This window comes from Galleria mellonella, unplaced genomic scaffold, assembly GCF_026898425.1.
Source record: "Galleria mellonella isolate WM207_F2 unplaced genomic scaffold, CSIRO_AGI_GalMel_v1 utg36, whole genome shotgun sequence".
In the NCBI taxonomy this organism is placed as follows: domain Eukaryota; kingdom Metazoa; phylum Arthropoda; class Insecta; order Lepidoptera; family Pyralidae; genus Galleria; species Galleria mellonella.
The window spans coordinates 4,474,180-4,494,780 of NW_026442086.1; the positions used below are offsets into that span (position 1 = coordinate 4,474,180).

Consider the following 20,601-nt stretch of genomic DNA (forward strand, 5'->3'; position numbering starts at 1 on the left):
ATTTTCAAATTTTATTATTTACAGAAATATTGCGCTCAATATTTTTCTATTTAGATTATTCTACATAGAATCTTAAATTAAATATGTATTGACATTATGTATTTTTTTATTTTAAATTAACATCTTTCCAATAGGCAATCCATATTTGTCGAAAATATTTAATCAGATGTTACAAGTTACAATTATAATGATAGGATTCTGTTTAATTGTGATTTAAAGTTCCTATATAAATATTATGGCAAAAATTGTTAAAAAAATTGAAATCTAAATCACGCTTCCCGAGAACAGGAGTAGTTTTTACCAGCGACTTTACACCAAAGGGAAACTTTGTACAAAAGTCGTTTGCTTGGGCACCTCTATCCCATTTGTATTTCCACCGTAAAGCAGTTGTGTTTGCATGGCTGTGTTTCGGTTTGAAGGGTGGGAATATGGCAGTGAAATTACAGGGTACAGGTTAAAACATTAACTGGAGTTGCTTTTTGGGACTTGGTCAAAACGGCAATCGTAAAAGAAGTGTCTAAACACTTGTTAGCATCTTTACATTTAGTATACCAATATTTTATTATATTTGTATAATAACATAACTGTTGTCAAGTGCCACCGTTGCTGATTTGATTTAACTTCATAATGGTGAGTTGTCATTTCCGGAATAATTATTTACCCGCCAAAAATAGTCAACATAAAAACTAGAATAACGACCAACAGTTGACAGTTGTTGATTGAGCAGTGACCAGTAAAGACGTATAATTTGGTAAGTCGCTTTAATACAAATGTATTTTAATTGCAAAGTTGTGGAACTGTTAATATATGAGTTGGATTCCACTGTAATGACACCAGTTTTATTTCATAACCACCGACCTCTTAAACACTATTCTGTTCATCAATACAATTGTTATTTATTCGCTTCAATTGGGTTATTTCAAAGTTTGTGCCATAAGGAAAATTTATTTGAATCTTCACAAAATTAATGTAGAACCACACACACGAGTACATTCTTTCAATTATAAATAAAATTATTTGATTCGATTTAGAATAAGCATTAATAGAAGGTACACATAGATAGAAATTATCGAGTAAAATACCTGCACATAAACATTTGAAAACAGTAGAATTAAGATGAAAGAGATGAAATTTAAACATTTTTTACTGAAATGCGTACTATCTACATTTTATTATATACCTATGAATTTAGAGATCGATGCAAATTTTCTAGCTAACCTAAAGATGTGGAAGAATCTTTATGTTTAAAATTCTAATTATCTGTATCTCATTTACAACTTCACTTAATAAGGATATATTAGATTCCATTTAAATTAATATTAAAAGTTCTTTAAGTTATACATTAATCTACATCTGCTTATTTTATACCTGAATATTTGCATTTATAAATCATCTTTTATTATAAAAAAAAATATTCTTAAACTTTTTATACCTAAAAATATTCTCACCCTGTCCTAAAATCATTTTATTTTCTATATAAATCTAGTAATGACCTTTCACGTAATAGACACACTTTACATAACAAATGTGTTTTTTATACAATGTTATTATTTGTACCATTAATGAATATTGATTTTCCAATTGTGTCTTAAAATAGCACATACATACATATAACATGGCTGACAGTACATTACAACTAATGCATATAAATATATATGTGAATACCACAAAATTTCACTACTAATGTGTTATGAATAGGTACCCACTATACCGTTCAAACAAAACGAGGTATCAAGTGAAATGTATGCAAACGTTTACTTAGGTCGAAAACGTTCGCCCACTCACGTGTTTGCGTAAGCCCAGGTAAAAATAACAATAAAATAACAAGTCTAATTCGAGACCTTTTTTATATGAACTTTACACCTAATTTTAACTTTATCTAAAGGAAAATAAATACTAATTTTGAAATGGGCTCATTTCGATTTGTCATTGAATCTTTTCCACAGCATTTCCCCAAATAACTGAATAGCGTTATATGAAGAATACGGTACCATGTGAGTTCTTTTTCACACAATTCAATAAGAGATTCTCAATGTATTTGTATATTCTCTTCCTCCTTCCTACATTAGCCGATTCATTTCTAAAATTATCTTTATAATGTGAAAAGTATGTGTACCTGTCTTATTATTATATTATTATACTTGTGCATGTTCATTCATACCATAGACGTACATATTTACGCATTGACAGACAGGAAATGCAATTACAAAAATGTGACAAAAAAATTGTTTGGTACGTGTTTGTAAATGTGTGAATATGACGATTCGGAATTTATATTGAATTAATGTTGTAATAATTAAATTGTGTTCCATAAAAAAAAACCGACTTCAATTGCGGCAAAACCATGTGATGCAGTGTGGCAAACGTATGATGTGATTTACTACTGATTCATTTTTGATAAAATTTCTATGAAAAAATCTATATTTACATCTTTTCAGATAAAAAATAATTTCTATATCAGTTTACAACTGACGGAATTATAAGGTAACAAACATAAAAAAATACAATCTTTTTGAATTCGATTGAAACTAGCAAAACATTATTTAGGTTAAATTTAGATATGTTTTTCTACCAATTCTTGTACAAACTATTTGTTCAATAATGTTACATTTAAAAAGATAAATGTTAAAATAGTAATTGTGTGAAAATGTGCTTTTTGTAGTTTCTTTCCTATTGTTTATTAGGTGCGACACAATTCTAATCAACTATTTTATGAAATACGCTTCAAAACGTAAATATAATTAAAACTTATTTTGTTCATATTGCCGCCAAATCAGCTTCGAGCCATTGTTTTGTAGGTAAATGTTCTATGTTATATTTCTTATCTTTTAAAATACATTACCAATTTATATCTTCTATAATTCATTTAGATGAGTCTAATTTTTTGTCAATAATACGAAACAAACACACTCAAGAGTCGATTTTTAAGTGTAAAATTTCTAAACCTATCTATAAAATCAAAATTTCAATTTGGTGTCACAGCGAAATTTTTATTCTATGAATTGGTCCTTACAATATATTAGAAAAGTTTATATTAATATAAACACTATTTTTAATAGATTTAAGTCAAAATTATTATAAATATAGTTTGCTAATTTCCATAAAACAAAATAAAATAATACAAACAAAAATAATTGGTTAAGAGATAGTTTTGAAAAATAGTGTCTTAGAATCAACCCACAAATTTATCTGCAAATTTTTCTTCTCACTTGCTTATTTTTTTTTTTTTTTTTATTTATACAGAGAAAATGTTGAGTTAAAATATTAACTAAAATTTTTAACGTTTCCGGACTATTTTTATTTTATTTTTTTATATAAACTTAGTGTCAAAACTAGGTATAGGGTATTTACAACCTAAAGTATAAAAAATAAAAAGATACCCATAAAAATTCCAGTAATATAATTGTTGGTCACAAACAAAAGCCAGTCCAACTCAGAGAAAGAAAATTAATTAATACATAAGTGTCTTATACGAGTAATGCATATACTCGTAAGTCTAGTGTATATATGTATCTAAACGGATAACAAACTATACTGCAGACTAAAACTAAACGTTTTTGGCCAAGAAACATAGGTCAAAATATGAAACTATTTGAATTATTCATACGACCATGTGGTCACATTCTCAATTTAGTATAAAAGTTCCACAATTTTTTTTATATTAAATATTAAAATTTTCTTTTATATTATTTATTTAAATTTTCTTCTATTTTATGTATCTTAGGAATTTTTTTCAGTCTTATGACCAATATTATAGCTTGTATATAAATAAAAAGTAAATTTTATCCATACATTAATATTTATTCTGAACGTTTATTATTATTAGTATTATTATTAAAAACGTGGACATTTCTAAACCCATGGATCTTTTTCTTAGTAACAAATTCTCAAAGTTTCTCTACATTCATAATTTTTGCCATCTACTCTTTTTCTTTTTATTTCCTTTTACTTCTGTCATTTACATCATTTGAATTGTTATCGATTTCAGAATTACTATTTTCAGAAACTATTTCTTCGTTGTTGTCTCTCTCTTTTATTTTTGTTACAATCTCTGGTGTTATTTTTTTTTCATTACTTTCCTCTGTTTAAAGAGGTTTCTTATTTATCGTTGTACTACCAATAACTTCAATGAACATTTTAGACAAGTGAATAATTACACACTTCGATACCTCATTGAGAAGATATCCTGATATAAGTGCACGCGAAGCAACTGAATTTAGATTAAAATGATTTAATTCTATTTCCCTTAAAAATTGTATAGTATAGTTAGTATTAAGTATTGAAATAATTTTCAAAATAAATAGAATAACATATTTAAATATAATAATAATAATAATATATTACCTCCAACTTTCAAATTCAAAATTGTGTACCGCTTTAGAAGCTCTTAACGTTTTAACGTTCAATTCTTCTTTTGGTCTGCCATTTTCAGTGGCTACATTAATTGTTAGACGAACAGCGACATCTAATAGTTCAGCAGCAAAACCATATTGTCCATTATCTTCTTCGCTGTCTATATAAAGTTTCCCTCTAACCTATAAAATATAAATCATATTTATATCCCACTGCTAGTATGTAATATTCCTTATGCTACATACAACACCAGTTTTCTTCAAACGCCTAAAAATTCTTCAGAACTTTAAATAAATATATTCACTTCTATTTTTATGTTTAATATCTTCTATGGAATCTCTAGAGTTTACAAATTACCTGGATAGAATTATAACGTAGCGTTTCATCTATTCGCACCGAGTCTAACCTGTAGGGACCTCCAGTCTGAACTGAATACAGTGTCTCCAAGCCACTCAATGTCATATTTGCCAATAATATTTCTGTTTTATACTGTTTTCTATTTCTCTGGAAATATTATAACAAGCTGTCTTATTATTATATTTATTATTACTTACATATTAATCTGATAAAAATCCCTAACAAGATTTCCCCTAGAGACAATAGTATGGGGCTATTCAAAAAGGGTATATTTAGATTTCTTCAAGGTTGGCAACACGCAAGTTACACCCACGTGTTGCACGTATCCATAGGCTAAAAAGAACGTTTATCACAAACGGGTTGCATGCTTGTTTCCTACTTTTGTTGTATCAAATATTATTATTTTTTAAAATATTTTTTATGTTATAATTTTTATTGATCACACAGCGAAGAATAACAAATAAACACGACGTAACAACATAACTCGGTAACAATCAATAATATATTGGAAAATTCACATTAAAACATAAATTAATATTTTAATTACCAACTCATTCCATTTAATTAGTAAGTCATCCATTTGTAAATAATCTTTACCATATTCAACCGTCAACTTGTTAAGTCTCTTAACCACATCGCTTATATACACTTGCGTTCGTTTAAATATACATTCTTGAGCATGCCTATGCAAAATGTATAATAAATTAAAGCTAATTAAATTTCCTTTAAAATATTCAATCACGCTAATATTTTCCGATATATATATCGAAAAGGGATGGAAAAGTATACCAAAACAACATGTATATTCTTATTTTTTTATGCAACTTAGAATAGCAAACAAACTGACGGTCCACCTGACGGAAAATAGTAACCGTCGCCTATAGACATGAGTAATACCATGGACATAACAGAGTATACTGTTTCGCCCATGATACCCCCTATGCGCTGCTATTCCTGAGGACTCAGGTGTTATTCCTCTGTACCCTGTAAATTCACTGGCTGTACACTTTACTGGCTGATATGATGATAATGATATTCATTGTACAGATATTATCTAGTTGGAATTTTATTATATTATAGTAAGATAAAATACCAGAGAAAGATACCTGATACAAAGGTACAGAAGTCGTTTGCTGAGGCACCTTTGTCCCATTCATGAAGCTGTTGTGTTTGCATGGTTGTGTGTATGCATTCGGTTTGTAGGGTGAGATATGGCAGTGAATTTACAGGGTACCGAGAAATAACACCTAAATCCTCAATAATGGCAACGCATGGGGGGGTATCATGGGCGAAACAGTATATTTTGTTATGTCCATGGTACTGCTCATGTCTATAGGCGACGGTTACCATTTTCCAAAAAAATGTGAAATACAGTTCTGTACAATAATATATAAGTATTCGTATATGTTACCGAAACTTGGGTAAGTCTGTTTGAAAGACAGATGTTGTGTTGATGTAGGTGAAAATCGCACCCTGCAACTTGGGCATTAATTCGTCACGTAGCGGCCTCATTATGAGATGCCCCAGTTGGGAAGCTAAAAGCGAGTAAGTGTATTTTTATTACATACAAAACAAAGGAAATCCCTTTTAACAAACAAAGACAAATGTTACATTTTCGACTAAGTTAATACGCTTAGGTTACATTTTCAACCAACTTAAAAAAAGGAGGAGCTTCTCAGTCCGATGGAAATTTTTTTCATGTTTTTTTAGTCATAACCTAATATAAAATTAAGTGAATTTATCACGATTAAAGTCGGATTTTCAAGCATTAAAAGTCATTATCTATAATCTTCTTAGAATCTGATTTATTGCCCAACAGGAAACGTGCCTATACTTAAAGTAGTGTGCATTAGTGTTAGTCTTGTAAAAATTTTATTTATTATTGAATGTGAAAAATGTATGTACATTTTTAACATCGATGTCTATACTATGAATAGACTTATATTTCTCTATTTTTTTACCCTATAATATAATGCGGATTATTCAGTCTTAAGCCGAAAACTTATAAATGCGTAATTGTCTAAACCATAAGTACCTTGTTCCTTTGAAAAATATGGTGATATAATGGGCGGTGCTCCTAGTCCTGGTGAAGTTATCTGAAAAATAACATTTCCACTTTAGTACTAAATAAATAAATAATGTCAACACAACATTACTATTAGCAGGAATAATATAGAATATAAATAATTGTGTGTATATATATATATGAATAATATAAGTGTAATACATATTTATCTTTGTATTATTCTTTAAGTTATGCAATAACGAGTAAATAAATAAATTAATATGTATGTACTGCTATTGGGTATGTAAAATAGACATGTTCAGAAACCCACAACATGTCGCTTTTGTGTGTCCTTGCATATTTGAAACTCCTTAAGGTTTCCAATTCTTAACCTAAGACATATTATACAGAATGTGATGGAAATTGTTAGCATTTTTAAAGGCAGTATTCTATTAGCAAAATTGAATATTTTCACCAAAGAAAATGAGTCAAAAAATAGTTTAAGCCCCCCAAATCAATACGGCGCCTTTAGTAGTTTCATTAATATTGAAGATTTTAAAGTTTTTATCGATTTTAAATTTTTCATTCATAAAATTTACTGTTCTAATATGCTCTATATTATAAATAAATTTGTTTGTTTGTTACCTTTTAGCGCCTTAACGGCTTGATTAATCACTATGAAATTTTGTATACATATACTGTATAGGATGAAGAAAGACATAGCTGAGACATAGACATGCTTTTTATCCCTTCTGTAAACATAACCCAACCCGTTTGCAGTCGAACTTATCAATACAAACCTGACGCCGCCATAATGTAAATCTCAGTATAAATCATACTAGAGATAAATTTTAACGTATTTTTAGTAATGACTAATTACTAAAAATACTTTACTATATTACTTATTTCATAATTATTGTAGCTTTTATCTTCACTAATTGAAATAAAAAGTATTCATGTCCTTCTCCCTTACATATAATACGTGTATACCCAATTTCAAAGTAATTGGTTAAACCGATACAAAAGTCGATTGCTTGGGTACCTCTGTCCCATTCGTGTTTCAACCGTGAAGCAGTTGTGTTTGCATGGCTGTGTTTCGGTTTGAAGGGTGGGATATATCCCACGCTATAGCGTGAATTTACTGGGTACAGAGGAATAACACCTGAGTCCTCAGGAATGGCAACGCATGGCGAGTATCATGGGCGAAACAGTATACTCTGTTATGTCCACGGTACTGCTCATGTCTATAGGCGACAGTTACCACTTTCCATTAGGTAGACCGTCAGCTTGTTTGCCATTCTAAGTTGTATAAAAAAAAACCGTTTAAGAACTAAAAGGTAACAAATAAACAAACAAACTCACTCTTACATTTGTAATATTAGTAAGGGTGCGTTAGGTACTTACCTCAATGTTGAATCTGCACTCAGTCAATTTGAATGACTCGCTTCCCAAGTTGACTGACTGGCCCATCAGTCTTGCTATTACCAACCCAGACAAAACGCAGCCTTCAACTAATAAACTGAATATTTTACATGTATTATTATCTACGTTAAAACATATGTATTTATAGTATACGAGTATGGCCGCGTGGTCCCGGTATAGAATAAGCCAACCCATCCTTTCCCGTGGGTGTCGTTAGAGGCGACTAAGGGAGGGCGAGGGATGGGCAGCAGCGTCCCTCTTAAAACATCCCTAAAGCCTAACTGCCTGCCAAGCGTAGCAGCTACTGGCCAAACCCCCCTAAGGGAAAGGCTTATGTTCAGCTGACGATTAGCATAACTTTTAATGGGAACTACACACGAATACAATTGCTTATTTAATTCTTCAATCGAATCGAATTACAATATCTTGTGATAACACTATCAGAATGTACCTCAATAAAAATTGTTTTTTTTTTTAATATTTTAAACAACTTTAAATGAAGGAGGTACTCAATTCATCTATTTCGTCTTCTCAATATGAAAATTAACATTGACGTAAATTTTTACATTTTAACACGGTAATATCCTGTTTAGACCCCCAAGACATTAGCCGTACACAGGAAAAAAAACAAGATGCTGAATATCGCCGTTTCATTCTATCTAAAGCATGCGTTAGCGATGACGTATCTATCGACAACAAAGTGACAAATCACTTATGAATAAAAATCGTTTTAATAGTTAAAATAATGTAAACTTACACTATCTCTCCCGTTCTCTGTACTTGTTGTAAGGCGAACGGAGAAACATTTGAAGCATCCTTATCCCCGTATGCCACAGCCGACTCATTCCTAAACAAAATATATGTAGCCTCCACTATCATCTTACTGAGCTTTGTTTCCACATACAATACGTTAGAATCTAGGGAAAATGCCGTTTCTGACATCAACATATGTGGCATCTCCAATAAATACAGATCCTGTAAAACCCTGAAATATTGGTATTGCCAAATAAAAATCTCATCCCTTACATTAATCTATGTTGTAAATGTTTATAAATGTATTTGGTATTCGATGTGATAATGAATTTTTTATATATTTTTATGCGCTTCTCAAAAAGTTAAGATACACTATAGATAATATTATTGCTATTATTATTTAATTGTATCTGGCAAAAATAATAGTTCATCTTAAAGCGTAAATTGTTGAGTCTGACAGAGATAATGGTCGATGTAAGACTCTTTGATAGTTATATCCTATAGAAATAATAGTTAATATTAGACACCTTAATATTTAGTTCTGGCCAAGATAATAATTCATATTAGAACCCTTAATTTATTGGGTATAACTAAAATAATAGACTAATTAATCGTATCTGACAGAAATAATTGTTTATATTTGAGTCTTTAATAATAGTTTATCTTAGACTCTTTAATAGGTAATATCAACTATATTAGATCCTTTAATTTACTAGATATAACTGAAATAATAGTAATATTAGACTTTTTAATTAATCGTATTTGACAGAAATAATACTTTATTAAACCCATTTTTTTTTTTATTTTATGTTTGTTTTTATGTCAGTACTAAGTTGATCTGAATAAAGGCTATATTATTATTAAACCCTTTATTTTACTAAATGTAACAGTAGTAATAATTTATATTAGATCCTTCAAATCTTTTAACAAGATTTCCACTGTTAATAGTTTATATTAACTGTGTATTTATTTAAAAAATATATATATAAATATAAGGAGTAAAAATACTAACACGTCGACGGCATTATCCGAGAAGTAAAATCCTTTTGAGAGCAATTTAGTGTCCTTCGTTATTTTCTTAAAAATATTCACTCCTTTGTTGTTGCCATAATTTTCTTTCAGCATCTAAAATGCAAAAGGAATATATCCTTCTTTTTAAGCTGCATATATACTCGCATTATGTTTTGGTGGGTGTACAAACAAAAATTTGATTGTGTTTGTTGACATGGCATTATAAATAGATAAACTCTTTATTTGCATGAAGAGATATACAAAAACATATGACAATAGTAACAAAAAAAAAACAGTGTTTAACAAAAGAGTTTGAATCACTGATTTTCAGTTCATCATCATCATCATATTGACTTTCAACTGTCCACTTCTAGATATAAGCCTCCCCCTTAAAGAGTTTGTTAGTAATTGCCACACTTGGCAGGCGGATTGACAACCGAAGTTAAGCTTTGGAGATGTTTTAAGAAGGACGCTGCTGCCCATCGCTCGTCCTCCTTTAGCCTCTTACAACATCCACAGGAAAGGAAAGGGTGGCCTATTCTATGCCGGGACCACACGGTGAATCCATTCTGAATCCATTGCTTATATTTAATACTAGCAGTATCCCGCTGCATCACTCGCGTGAACCAGCATATAAAGTATCCTATACGCTTTTTTATTTATGAATCGATTGAAATAAAACAAACACTAAATGTTAAGTGGAACAAACTGCAACGCAATAATGGAAACCGCATTCAAATCAGTTAAGGCATTTCTGAGATTAGCATGCCCAAACGTACAGACACAAAACAGACATATAGACAGACAGATAAAAATTCTAAATATAATTGTTTTGGGTTCTATTGCGTTCATAAAACCCCCTATAATATTTTTTTTATATACCTTCGATGATGATGATGATATGATGATACAGACAGCGACCAGTTACAACTTTATTATATACGTTGATTGATTGATATTGTATACATTGGTAAGTGGACTAGGCACTTAATTAAAGACCATGATGCTTTGCTGTGGATTAGCTGTTCTCATCTTGTTTTTAGTTACTGCCAGAAAAAGTGCTCAAAAACACGCGCAATAATACTGTTGAGTCCGACACATTTTATTAAACATAAAACTGATGATTTTTCTTTTTATTCCAACATGGGGGGCAAACGAGTATGCGGCTCACCTGATGGTAAGTGACTATCTCCACCCATGATCACCCACAACACCAGCAGCATTGCAGGTGTGCAGCTGGCCTTTTATAAAGGAATATATATATATATATATATATATATATATATATATATATATATATATATATATATATATATATATATATATATATATATATATATATATATATATATATATATATATATATATATATATATATTATATAAAAAATACAATTTCTTTAATAATCTCAAAGACTAAAATATATAACAGGGAGAGTAACATCCAGAAGTCTGAAGATATAGTATAAGTAAGGTAGACCTTAAATCAAAGCATCTACGGATAAGTTCCCTTTTATTTTGTAGTGTAGTTCGTTTTGTAATTTTATTGTCACTAGCTTTTTATTTTATTTTTTATGCAACTTAGAATGGCAACCAAGCTGATGGCCGACTTTTTAGCCGAAAAGAAATACCTACAACTTTGTACCGTAGAAATTATATTAAAATCGGTTTCTGTAGTGTAGTATTGCAATCAGAATAACTGGTTTTGCTCGTAGAAATAACTAAAATGAGTTTTTTTTCATTTGTTTGTGGAACACAATTTAATTATGTTACGATAATTTAATTAGAAAACTTCAAGCCCATACCAAGTTTATTGCGGACTCGTGAGATTTTCTATATACTTCCCAAGTCTTCTTGAATGATCTAACCGTATCTGAAATATAATACATTGTTATTAACAATCGACCTAAAAAAGAGGAATATCGGCTCTAATTTTCAACCGACTTCAAAAAGAAGGCGATTCTCAATTTGGTTGTATTTTTTATGTTTATTGCCTCATACTTCATCAGCTATAAACCGATTTCAAAAATATATACGTACATATATATATACTGCTTACACTTTGGACATATACAGATACTAACAGATTGGTTCCATAGAAATTTTATCTCACTATATATATATATATATATATATATATATATATATATATATATATTAATACTTAGGTATTCTGAGTTGCGCCCCTAGATTTTCTAGAAAGACCCGTTGCACCCATTCAGAAAAGTTCATTTATATATTTGGCTCAACCAGAAGTTTAACCCGGAATCTCATTTACGCAAATCAACGTACAAACTTATCTTATGCATTTGTAAAAAGGACTCTGTATTATTTGAAAATTAAATTTAGTAAGCAGAGAGATACGTATTATATTATAAAAAATATCGTAAAATTTAGGCCCAAATCCATAAGTTCATTCATAAATCCATAAGACCCAAGTCCAAATCCATCAATGCTTATAAAAAAAATTAATTCAATATCATACCTACCACTCATAAAATATTCCATGACTGTTTTTTCAATACTCGATGAATATACATCAGCAAAGGGAATAATTATTACAAACAGGATGAAAAAGACATGCATTCCTAATTTGTCTCTTTTGCCAGCTACGCCGTAACAATGGAAATTTATGAATATATTATTTCTTATATCACCAACGAAAATACCTCGAGAGCGACGTAAAATTTCTATTAAGAAAGAACAAAGTTTGAATTTATAACTTTATGTTATCATAAATCAATAAGGAATTAACTTTAACGTTTGATATACTAATTTAAATTTTTATTGATAAGAAAAAATTAAAACGCCAAACACTGATAGGATTTCATATATCAAAATAAAAGAATTCATTCAGTTTTATTATTCATACATCATGATATATGAAATGATATTTGTTGCTGTATTATTTTTTCATATAACCTACTATGTTGTCGATAGTTATAACATAGTTGATCTGGAGAGTAATGGTAAATAGATATTTTTATTTTCTAGCATAAAGTCAAGCAGTCTGTTGGTAGGTAAGTGGTTATCATTATATTATTGTCTATGGACATCTGTCACGTTATGGGCACAGAGCTGATCGTATTATTAACTTTCCCGCGTAAACTTATATCTACTGTTCTCAAATTTCCATAGGAAATGTTAATATACTTAAAACTCTAACATTATCTATGGATACAAGTCTCGAGTTTACGTGGAAATTTTAGAAATTAACCATTGTAACTATTTTTATTTGTATTAAACTTATTATTAGAAATTTTACTACATAAGAAAGGTTACACGAACAGTACCTAAGTTATTATTTATAGATATACAAGGTTTATACAGATGTTTTAGTATAGTAAGTATTTTCGTTATTTAAAAATAAAAATGGAATTTCCTATGGGTGTCTGTATTTCCCGACTCATATTTGGTGTTCTTCAAGATTAGAGTGGATAGACATTAGAGTTTGCGTGTTTCTTTTGCGACCACATCATCACCTAGCATCGGGTGAGATTACTTTCAAACGCGGTCAAATATAAAAATTAAAAAAAAACTTATATATATATAGACAAATAAATGTTTTTCTTCGATTTCTTACCTTAGATTTGTAACATACAGGTCTAGGTAAATTACATCGGCCTATAAATAAAACCAAACCAATCTGTTTTCCTCCACAGTTCACCAATATTGATGGAAGGGTCAATACCTATAAACAAAATAGACTTCACATTAGTCGCTTCAGTAGTTTTCGAGGTGTTCAACTTTTTTAACCTTTCCTATTTAATTAATAGTAATTTTCCTTTTAAAATATCCCTTAGACCTAGACCTAGCTTAAATGTGAATGAATAAATACACCTAATGGCTACCTCTTTAATATTTATAAACCCACTATCGTATCGGTTGCTGGGGGTTAAAAACACCACTTTACGTGAATAGTACCACGATTCATTTCGTGCTTGTATAATCCACCGTATTTAAATAGTAGACATCTCGCGCTAAAGATGTAACAGCAGTCTAGTAAAGTTTCATTGGCGGGTTATATCATCGTAATATGATTCGTGTAAAGTGAAATTATAACAAATATATAATAATGAGAATAAAGACAATGAATATTCTGGGAGAACTGTAGTCTGGCGGGCAGTATGTTAACACATGAAAACTTTTTTGTTATTTATAATAATTTAAATTTAATAAAAAATAAACTCATTCTTTTTCTAGCTGTCAACAAGTCTTTTATTTCATAAAATTTTAAATATTTTAAATAAAGCAAATACATCTAGAACACTAACATTTTTGGTACTCCTGTAAAAACAAACCGATTAAATAGCGTTGAAATTAAATAATACTTTAAATTCTATTCAATGTTTTTTTTTTGCGAAGAAATCTAATCGTATCGAAGATAAAATATATAAATAAAGGTTATGATAATATACTCGTATATAACCACATTTCGACAGAAAAACATTTCAATAACATAATGGTTGCAACAACTTGAATCGCTATTTGTTTCGATTTTCATTATAGAATAACGTTCATTTTACAGTTTTTTTTTTATTATTTTTCTTCTATTTTAATTTTAACATCACACACGACTGCACTATATCAACAAACTATATATGTTTAGGAGAAGAGTCAAAAATTATTATTAATGCGGATTACCAGTTCCATTACTAGCAATATACTCTATCAGATCGACCTCCCCGTGGTCCCTCCTGGAAAATGTTGTGGTAAATTTTTGGTCCATCATGATGAGCTAACTGACCTTTTCATTCTCATCAATAATTTCCCACTGATGCCTTGCCAGCGTATACCGTTAGCGCAAGCAGAATTACCATTCCATTATCATCCATTAAAAAACTGTATATTCTATACTTATTACTATAATATGAATTTCAAAGTCACCTTTAAAACTAGACTAAACATTATTCTTTAATAGCAATACAATCATTTATAAAACAGTACTTATTGGTATGTCAAAAGTCATCAAAGTCACATTCAAAGGTTCAAGCCACATGATGAATTGCTAGAGCACGATCGCATGACACGCACGCAGAATCCTCATCTGCATCGATACACACTATACACTATGTACTATGTATGTATATACACTATGTACTATCGCATTTATCTTTAGTTTAGCCGACTTCGAAGATGAAAGAGATACTCTCATGTATGTTTGGTAATCCGTTTCTATGCGATAAGGCTGATTTCCAAATAAAAACGTATTGGTGATTCGGAAAGCTAGTCTGATTTCCACACGCCTCATATTTTTTTAATATTTTATTATAATCTATACTTATAAAATCATTTGTCATGAATCAACTGTCGACGCACAGCCAAAACTACTAAGTCTAGAAAGCAGAATGAAAGAGAATTAAAAAAATTGGCTCATTTTATAACGTAAGCATCCGCTAAGAAATGATTTTTAAAAATTTCAACTTAAAAGAAAAACACGGCACCACACGTGCACAACCATGGGCAACAGCTTGTATTAAATATATTTTCATGTTTTAAAACAATTTTCTAATGTTGTAAAACAGATTTTTTTTATTAAATAACATGTAACTTATAGTGAAACTATTAAAAGATTTATATGCATTCTTAAAATATTTACAAATATATAAATTAATCTAATAAAAGAACTCGGTATTTATTATACTTCTTTTAAGAACCATGTTTAAAAGGAGACAGAAATCCAAGTTATTTATATCATTCAATCCGTCAAACGGAAATTAGTCTGCCGATTTGTATTTCCGGATAAACATTTATTATCTTGAATTATTTTGTTTGATGATTATCGCTTTTTTTTTTTTGTTTATTTAATTCTATAAATACATACTTACAAGTAGGTATAATAATAATAGAATTATTTAGGTAGATTTGTATTTATATAGAGGGTCTCCGAAACAGACATAATTTTATGAAAGGAATTTAAAAGTGGAAGAATCAATATAAACATTCAGTTCTCTCTTATAAGCCTAAAAGGATTATAATAGTATATTCATTATTTTTCATTGGAGTTTCGTGACATTATAAAGTATACGGTATTCTATCCTTGTGTCGCTATGAACATGCACTGACACTTTAGAATCCCCTTTATTTAGGGATTGCATTCCCACATTCCGTATTTGCGCATTCCACGATGCCCCACATGCGAAATTCCCGCATTTGTACAGTCAATAGTATTATATTATTTGTGGTACAGTTAATCCCGCGACACTGCCGCTGACAGTAGCGCGTGCAAGCGTTGAGTTTGGCTTGTATGCGCACCCTGTTCCCCTCTCCCTCCAACCAACCTTTTCTCAAGTCTGCATCAATTGGTCGAAGGAAGAAAAGAAATAGGCTGAATGAGTAAAAATCGGCGAGTCTTTGCATCGTTGAAACAAATTCTTTGATTCGTTTACTTAATTTATAAAAAAATGTTTTTATAAGAAAAATTTATGTGTTAACGTTAAATGTCATATGTAAGTAATAATTTCATATCATTGTATGAGTTATTAGTTAATTATACCATATTATCCATGTAATAAATATGTTTTTGTATATTATTTCTTACTACAATATAAGCACTAACTTAATCTCTAAGAAGTTCTAAAGTGTGCCTTTTCCTATTTCGTTTTTTTAATATGATATAATTATTCTACAGTTAAAGTCCAAGATGTCAAACGAAACAGATAGACATAAAAATCATGTTTGGCGTTATTTTGTGAAAACGGGTGAACGGATGAATGTTCTCTGTACAATAACATTTTAAAAATAAATCAACGTTCGACAACTGGTTTGAAATATCATTTAAAATCCAAATATTGTATAGATCTGGCAATTTCTTAAGCTGCAACCAGGACTATTAACTTTAAGAAAGACTCATTGAACATAGTATATCATCCATATGATGTCGAAGAACCCGAAAATAAAATGGTATCCAACTACCGATAGTTGATACCTTATATCGTTGGGAATCGATCCCCCATTCACTACATAAAGAAAAGTCACCAGCAGTTTGTTGCTCAGATGAATACGACAATTCTTACGATGGCAAAATGAGTGAGAAAGAGATCTTGTCTTTTGCTTATTTACAACAGCTTCCAGCTGAATTGATACCGAATTACAGAGGTCTTATAGACGAAATAAGAAAAGTAGTAAAGATGTTTAGAAAACTGAGACTGCTTGCTCTCAGAAATATGTACAATAAGACTTCGGTAAAGATTAAGATTTAATATTAGACTATAAAACGAGGTGAAGGAGCCTGCTTAATATGTAAAAGTATTTTGACGTTCTTAGAGGAAAGTACTTACAAGCAAAGCTTTGATTGGTGTAGAATTAGGCAATAAATTTTCTAACGAAAAGTGGGTTATCGTCAAAAAATTGGTTTCACAGTTTACAGCCTACATTTTTAACGGTTGATACAACACTTCGATTTATATAAAAAAGTTAGATAAATAATCAAGCAGAGAGAGCGCTGATCTAGCTACCGCTTTTCGAAAGAATATTATAGAGAACTGTCTTATCTGGAATCGTTCTTTATCTTCACAACCCAAGGAAGTACAAAAATTCTATACAAAAAAAGATGACGACATATTTTTAGTATCAAAAAAGTTATATTCGCTTCGAAATTAAAAAAAATTGTGAGAAAACAAAACAATTGACGATGATATCCCTATGTATGTGAAGGTTTAAAAAAAGAAAAAATTACCGCAGAAGAAAATTTACAACTTAAAGAAGAACTAGAAATTCAATTAATTGAAGAAAACAAATGACACAGTTAATGTGTCGACAACATATAAAAATTTTGAGAAAATAATTAAGATCGAATATGAAACTAAAGCAATAAAAGGCAATTTCTTGTCCCTTGTTCACAATTATCTGAACAATATCAGTCCAACCAGCGTAGAAGCGGAGAAGGCATTTTCTGCAGCCCGTAATGTCAGTAGTCCCATAAGAAATAAGCTGGCGAGTGAGACAATAGATATTTGTTTTTTGCACTCTTATTATATACTTAAACTTTAGTTTATTTAGTATTTATAATAGAACTAAATAAATATTACCAATAACTAATAATAATCTGTCATTTATTTAGATGTTTATAAATTTAATAATTTAGTAGCAAAAAGTATGTTAAGTAGATAAAACATATATATATAACAAAAGTAATATGTTATTAATTATATCTCTATTGATTCCTTAGATTATACAGTGTCTCCATAGAAATGCTTCTAGAAAAACGGGTCAACTTTTTCATACATCTTTACGTGATAAATAGTTAAGAGTGATTCCTTTATAGCTTCTATATTTAGTCTTATAAGTTCTGCATCTTTTTAATACGTAAACACTAATTTTATTTATTAAATAATACGTCAAGATACATTCTATGCGTAAATATATAGAATACTGATAAAATAACGAGTCAGCTAATTTGATAATAATTAGCTGACAAAAAGTTGACCCGTTTTTGATGTTCGATATTCTACCTTTATAATCTAAGGTGATTATAATCATAGTTTTTAGTGTACATAATGCTTATCTGTTTGATTTTTTATATACAAAAATTATTTATAGTTATTTTAATAAATATAAATATTGAGCAATATAAGAATTTTTATTTTCAAATACAAGTATAAATATACTTTTCACCTAATATCTATCAGAGCAAAAATTTTAACACTTATTTATATGTACAATAGTTTTTATACAATTTTGAGGTTTATTTATTTACCAATTTAAGAATAATTCAAAAACAATAATAAAAGATACTTTTTCAATTTTTGATACCTAGCAAAAATTGAAATTAAAAGTAATTTTTACTATACTTTTATAAAATAGTTAGTATTCGAAAAATCTAACACTTGGTAGATAATATGGCCAATCTCTTGCGGCAATCAGAATCAGCAGAATCCGGCTGTAAAAGAAAAAATACAACAAATTTCCAGCTAGAAGAAATTACTGCGGAATTGCAAATCCTACCTGTATTATATCAGATTATGTTTTCCGTTAAACAATCAACCAATAATAATAGCTACAACAAACATACATTAAATAACAGATAACTCCATCTACGAAGAATACCAAATAAGTGAACAATACAACAAGTCGCAGTTTCATGAGCCTTATTATAAAACAAAGATGATCAAAGAAATCAGAAACTGCTGGCTGACACTCAATAGCAGAGAACACTTTGATACCATGGATGAACTAGACAGTAAGTATAAATCTTTACAAGGAAAGTCTATACGTAGTAATAAATTAGTAATTAAAAACTCTGTGCCACTAAAAAGAACGACTTCAGGTGTGAAAACTAAACCACTGAACCGATTTAGATAAGATTTCTTTGGGACCAATTTGTAAGTACCTATATACTTTCAGATAAAAAATATATTTTACAAATCGATTTAAAACTGACGGAGTTATGAGGTAATAAACATAAAAACAATACAACTGAATTGTGAACCTCCTTCCTTTTGAAGTCAATTGAATGTAAAAAAAAATGTAATCCCATCAGTTATTTAATCTTCAAACTACACCAGTTCGAGAGAAATAATTGAATATCAAGATACCTGAACTTACAAATAAGTCCTTAATTCAACTGCTCAAATACTTATGATATTCCAATGTTGTTCACATATCAAAACCGTAGTCAAACTCACGTGATAATATTGACAAATTTGATACTGTTTTGTCTCTAAAATAAAATAAAAACTGAAAGAGCAGTGAGTAATAATAATAACACATTCAAATACAATATAAATAAATGAGACGGTATTTCACGCCAGAAAACCGCCTGAAACTGTATAAAGCTCAAGTGAGGCCACACATGGAATACTGTTCTCACCTGTGGGCAGGAGCGCCACAGTACCAGCTCCTTCCGTTAGACCGCATTCAAAGTCGGGCAGCTCGAATTGTTGACGATCGGCGTCTTACTGTCCGGCTCGACCCACTGAAACTGCGTAGAGATGTTGCATCTCTGTGCATCTTCTACCGAATTTATCATGGGGAGTGCTCTGAAGAATTGTTCGGATTGATACCTGCTGCAAATTTTCACCATCGTACAACCCGCCATAAACTAAAATTTCATCCCAACCATCTGGACGAGTGGCGGTCCTCCACCGTGCGTTTTTCAAGGCACTTTCTTCCTCGCACAACCACTCTTTGGAATCAACTTCCAGCAGCAGTATTTCCGAACCGATACGACAACATAACCTTCAAGAAAAGAGCTTATTCCTTTTTAAAAGGCCGGCAGCACACCTGCAATGCCGTAGGTGTTGTGGGTGACCATGGGCGGCGGTAGTCACTTACCATCAGGTGAGCCGCATGCTCGTTTACCCCCTGTGTTGTAAAAAAAAAAAAAAAATACAAAACAGTTAAGCTGTAAACCGTTATTTACGTTAACTAATAATATTGTCGTCATATAATATTCGCTAGGAAATTATAAATTAATCATATCTTATTTTTATAGACGCTTATGCAGACACTCGCAACAGCTACCAACAAGCAGTGGGGGGTGAGAATTTCGACAAAGAGATGCTTGATGTAAGTGATTATTTAAAAAAAATAACTATCTCAATAAACTGCTGCCGTGAAACAACGTAGAATACCAAGAATTTCATACATTAGGTGCAATTAAAACAGACTAATTGCATAGATCTGAGAATTCTAAATCCTCATTTTTTCCTACTTCTTCAATTATTTAGTGTAAATAAACACATTAGCAAAGTACATACT

General features: G+C 30.2%; 2 protein-coding genes across 2 annotated transcripts in view; one reads left to right on the forward strand and one right to left on the reverse strand.

Moving 5' to 3' along the window:
* The first annotated feature begins 717 nt into the window (after positions 1-717).
* Positions 718-20,601, forward strand: part of LOC113520802 (uncharacterized) — a 31,972-nt gene continuing 12,088 nt past the window's right edge. The window contains exons 1-3 of the mRNA XM_026906210.3: positions 718-751; positions 18,926-19,081; positions 20,336-20,409. Coding sequence (XP_026762011.2) covers positions 19,006-19,081; positions 20,336-20,409 — 150 coding nt within the window. The 5' untranslated portion in view covers positions 718-751; positions 18,926-19,005. The remainder of the gene's footprint in view (positions 752-18,925; positions 19,082-20,335; positions 20,410-20,601) is intronic.
* On the reverse strand, positions 3,505-12,622 carry LOC113510959 (uncharacterized). Its single transcript, XM_052897472.1, has 11 exons — positions 12,390-12,622; positions 11,706-11,773; positions 9,903-10,015; positions 8,895-9,122; positions 8,120-8,234; positions 6,746-6,806; positions 6,122-6,245; positions 5,258-5,393; positions 4,711-4,857; positions 4,345-4,535; positions 3,505-4,245 (listed from the first exon to the last, which is right to left on the reverse strand). Exons 1-11 carry the CDS (start codon positions 12,484-12,486, stop codon positions 4,086-4,088), a joined length of 1,440 nt encoding a protein of 479 aa, XP_052753432.1. The 5' UTR covers positions 12,487-12,622; the 3' UTR covers positions 3,505-4,085.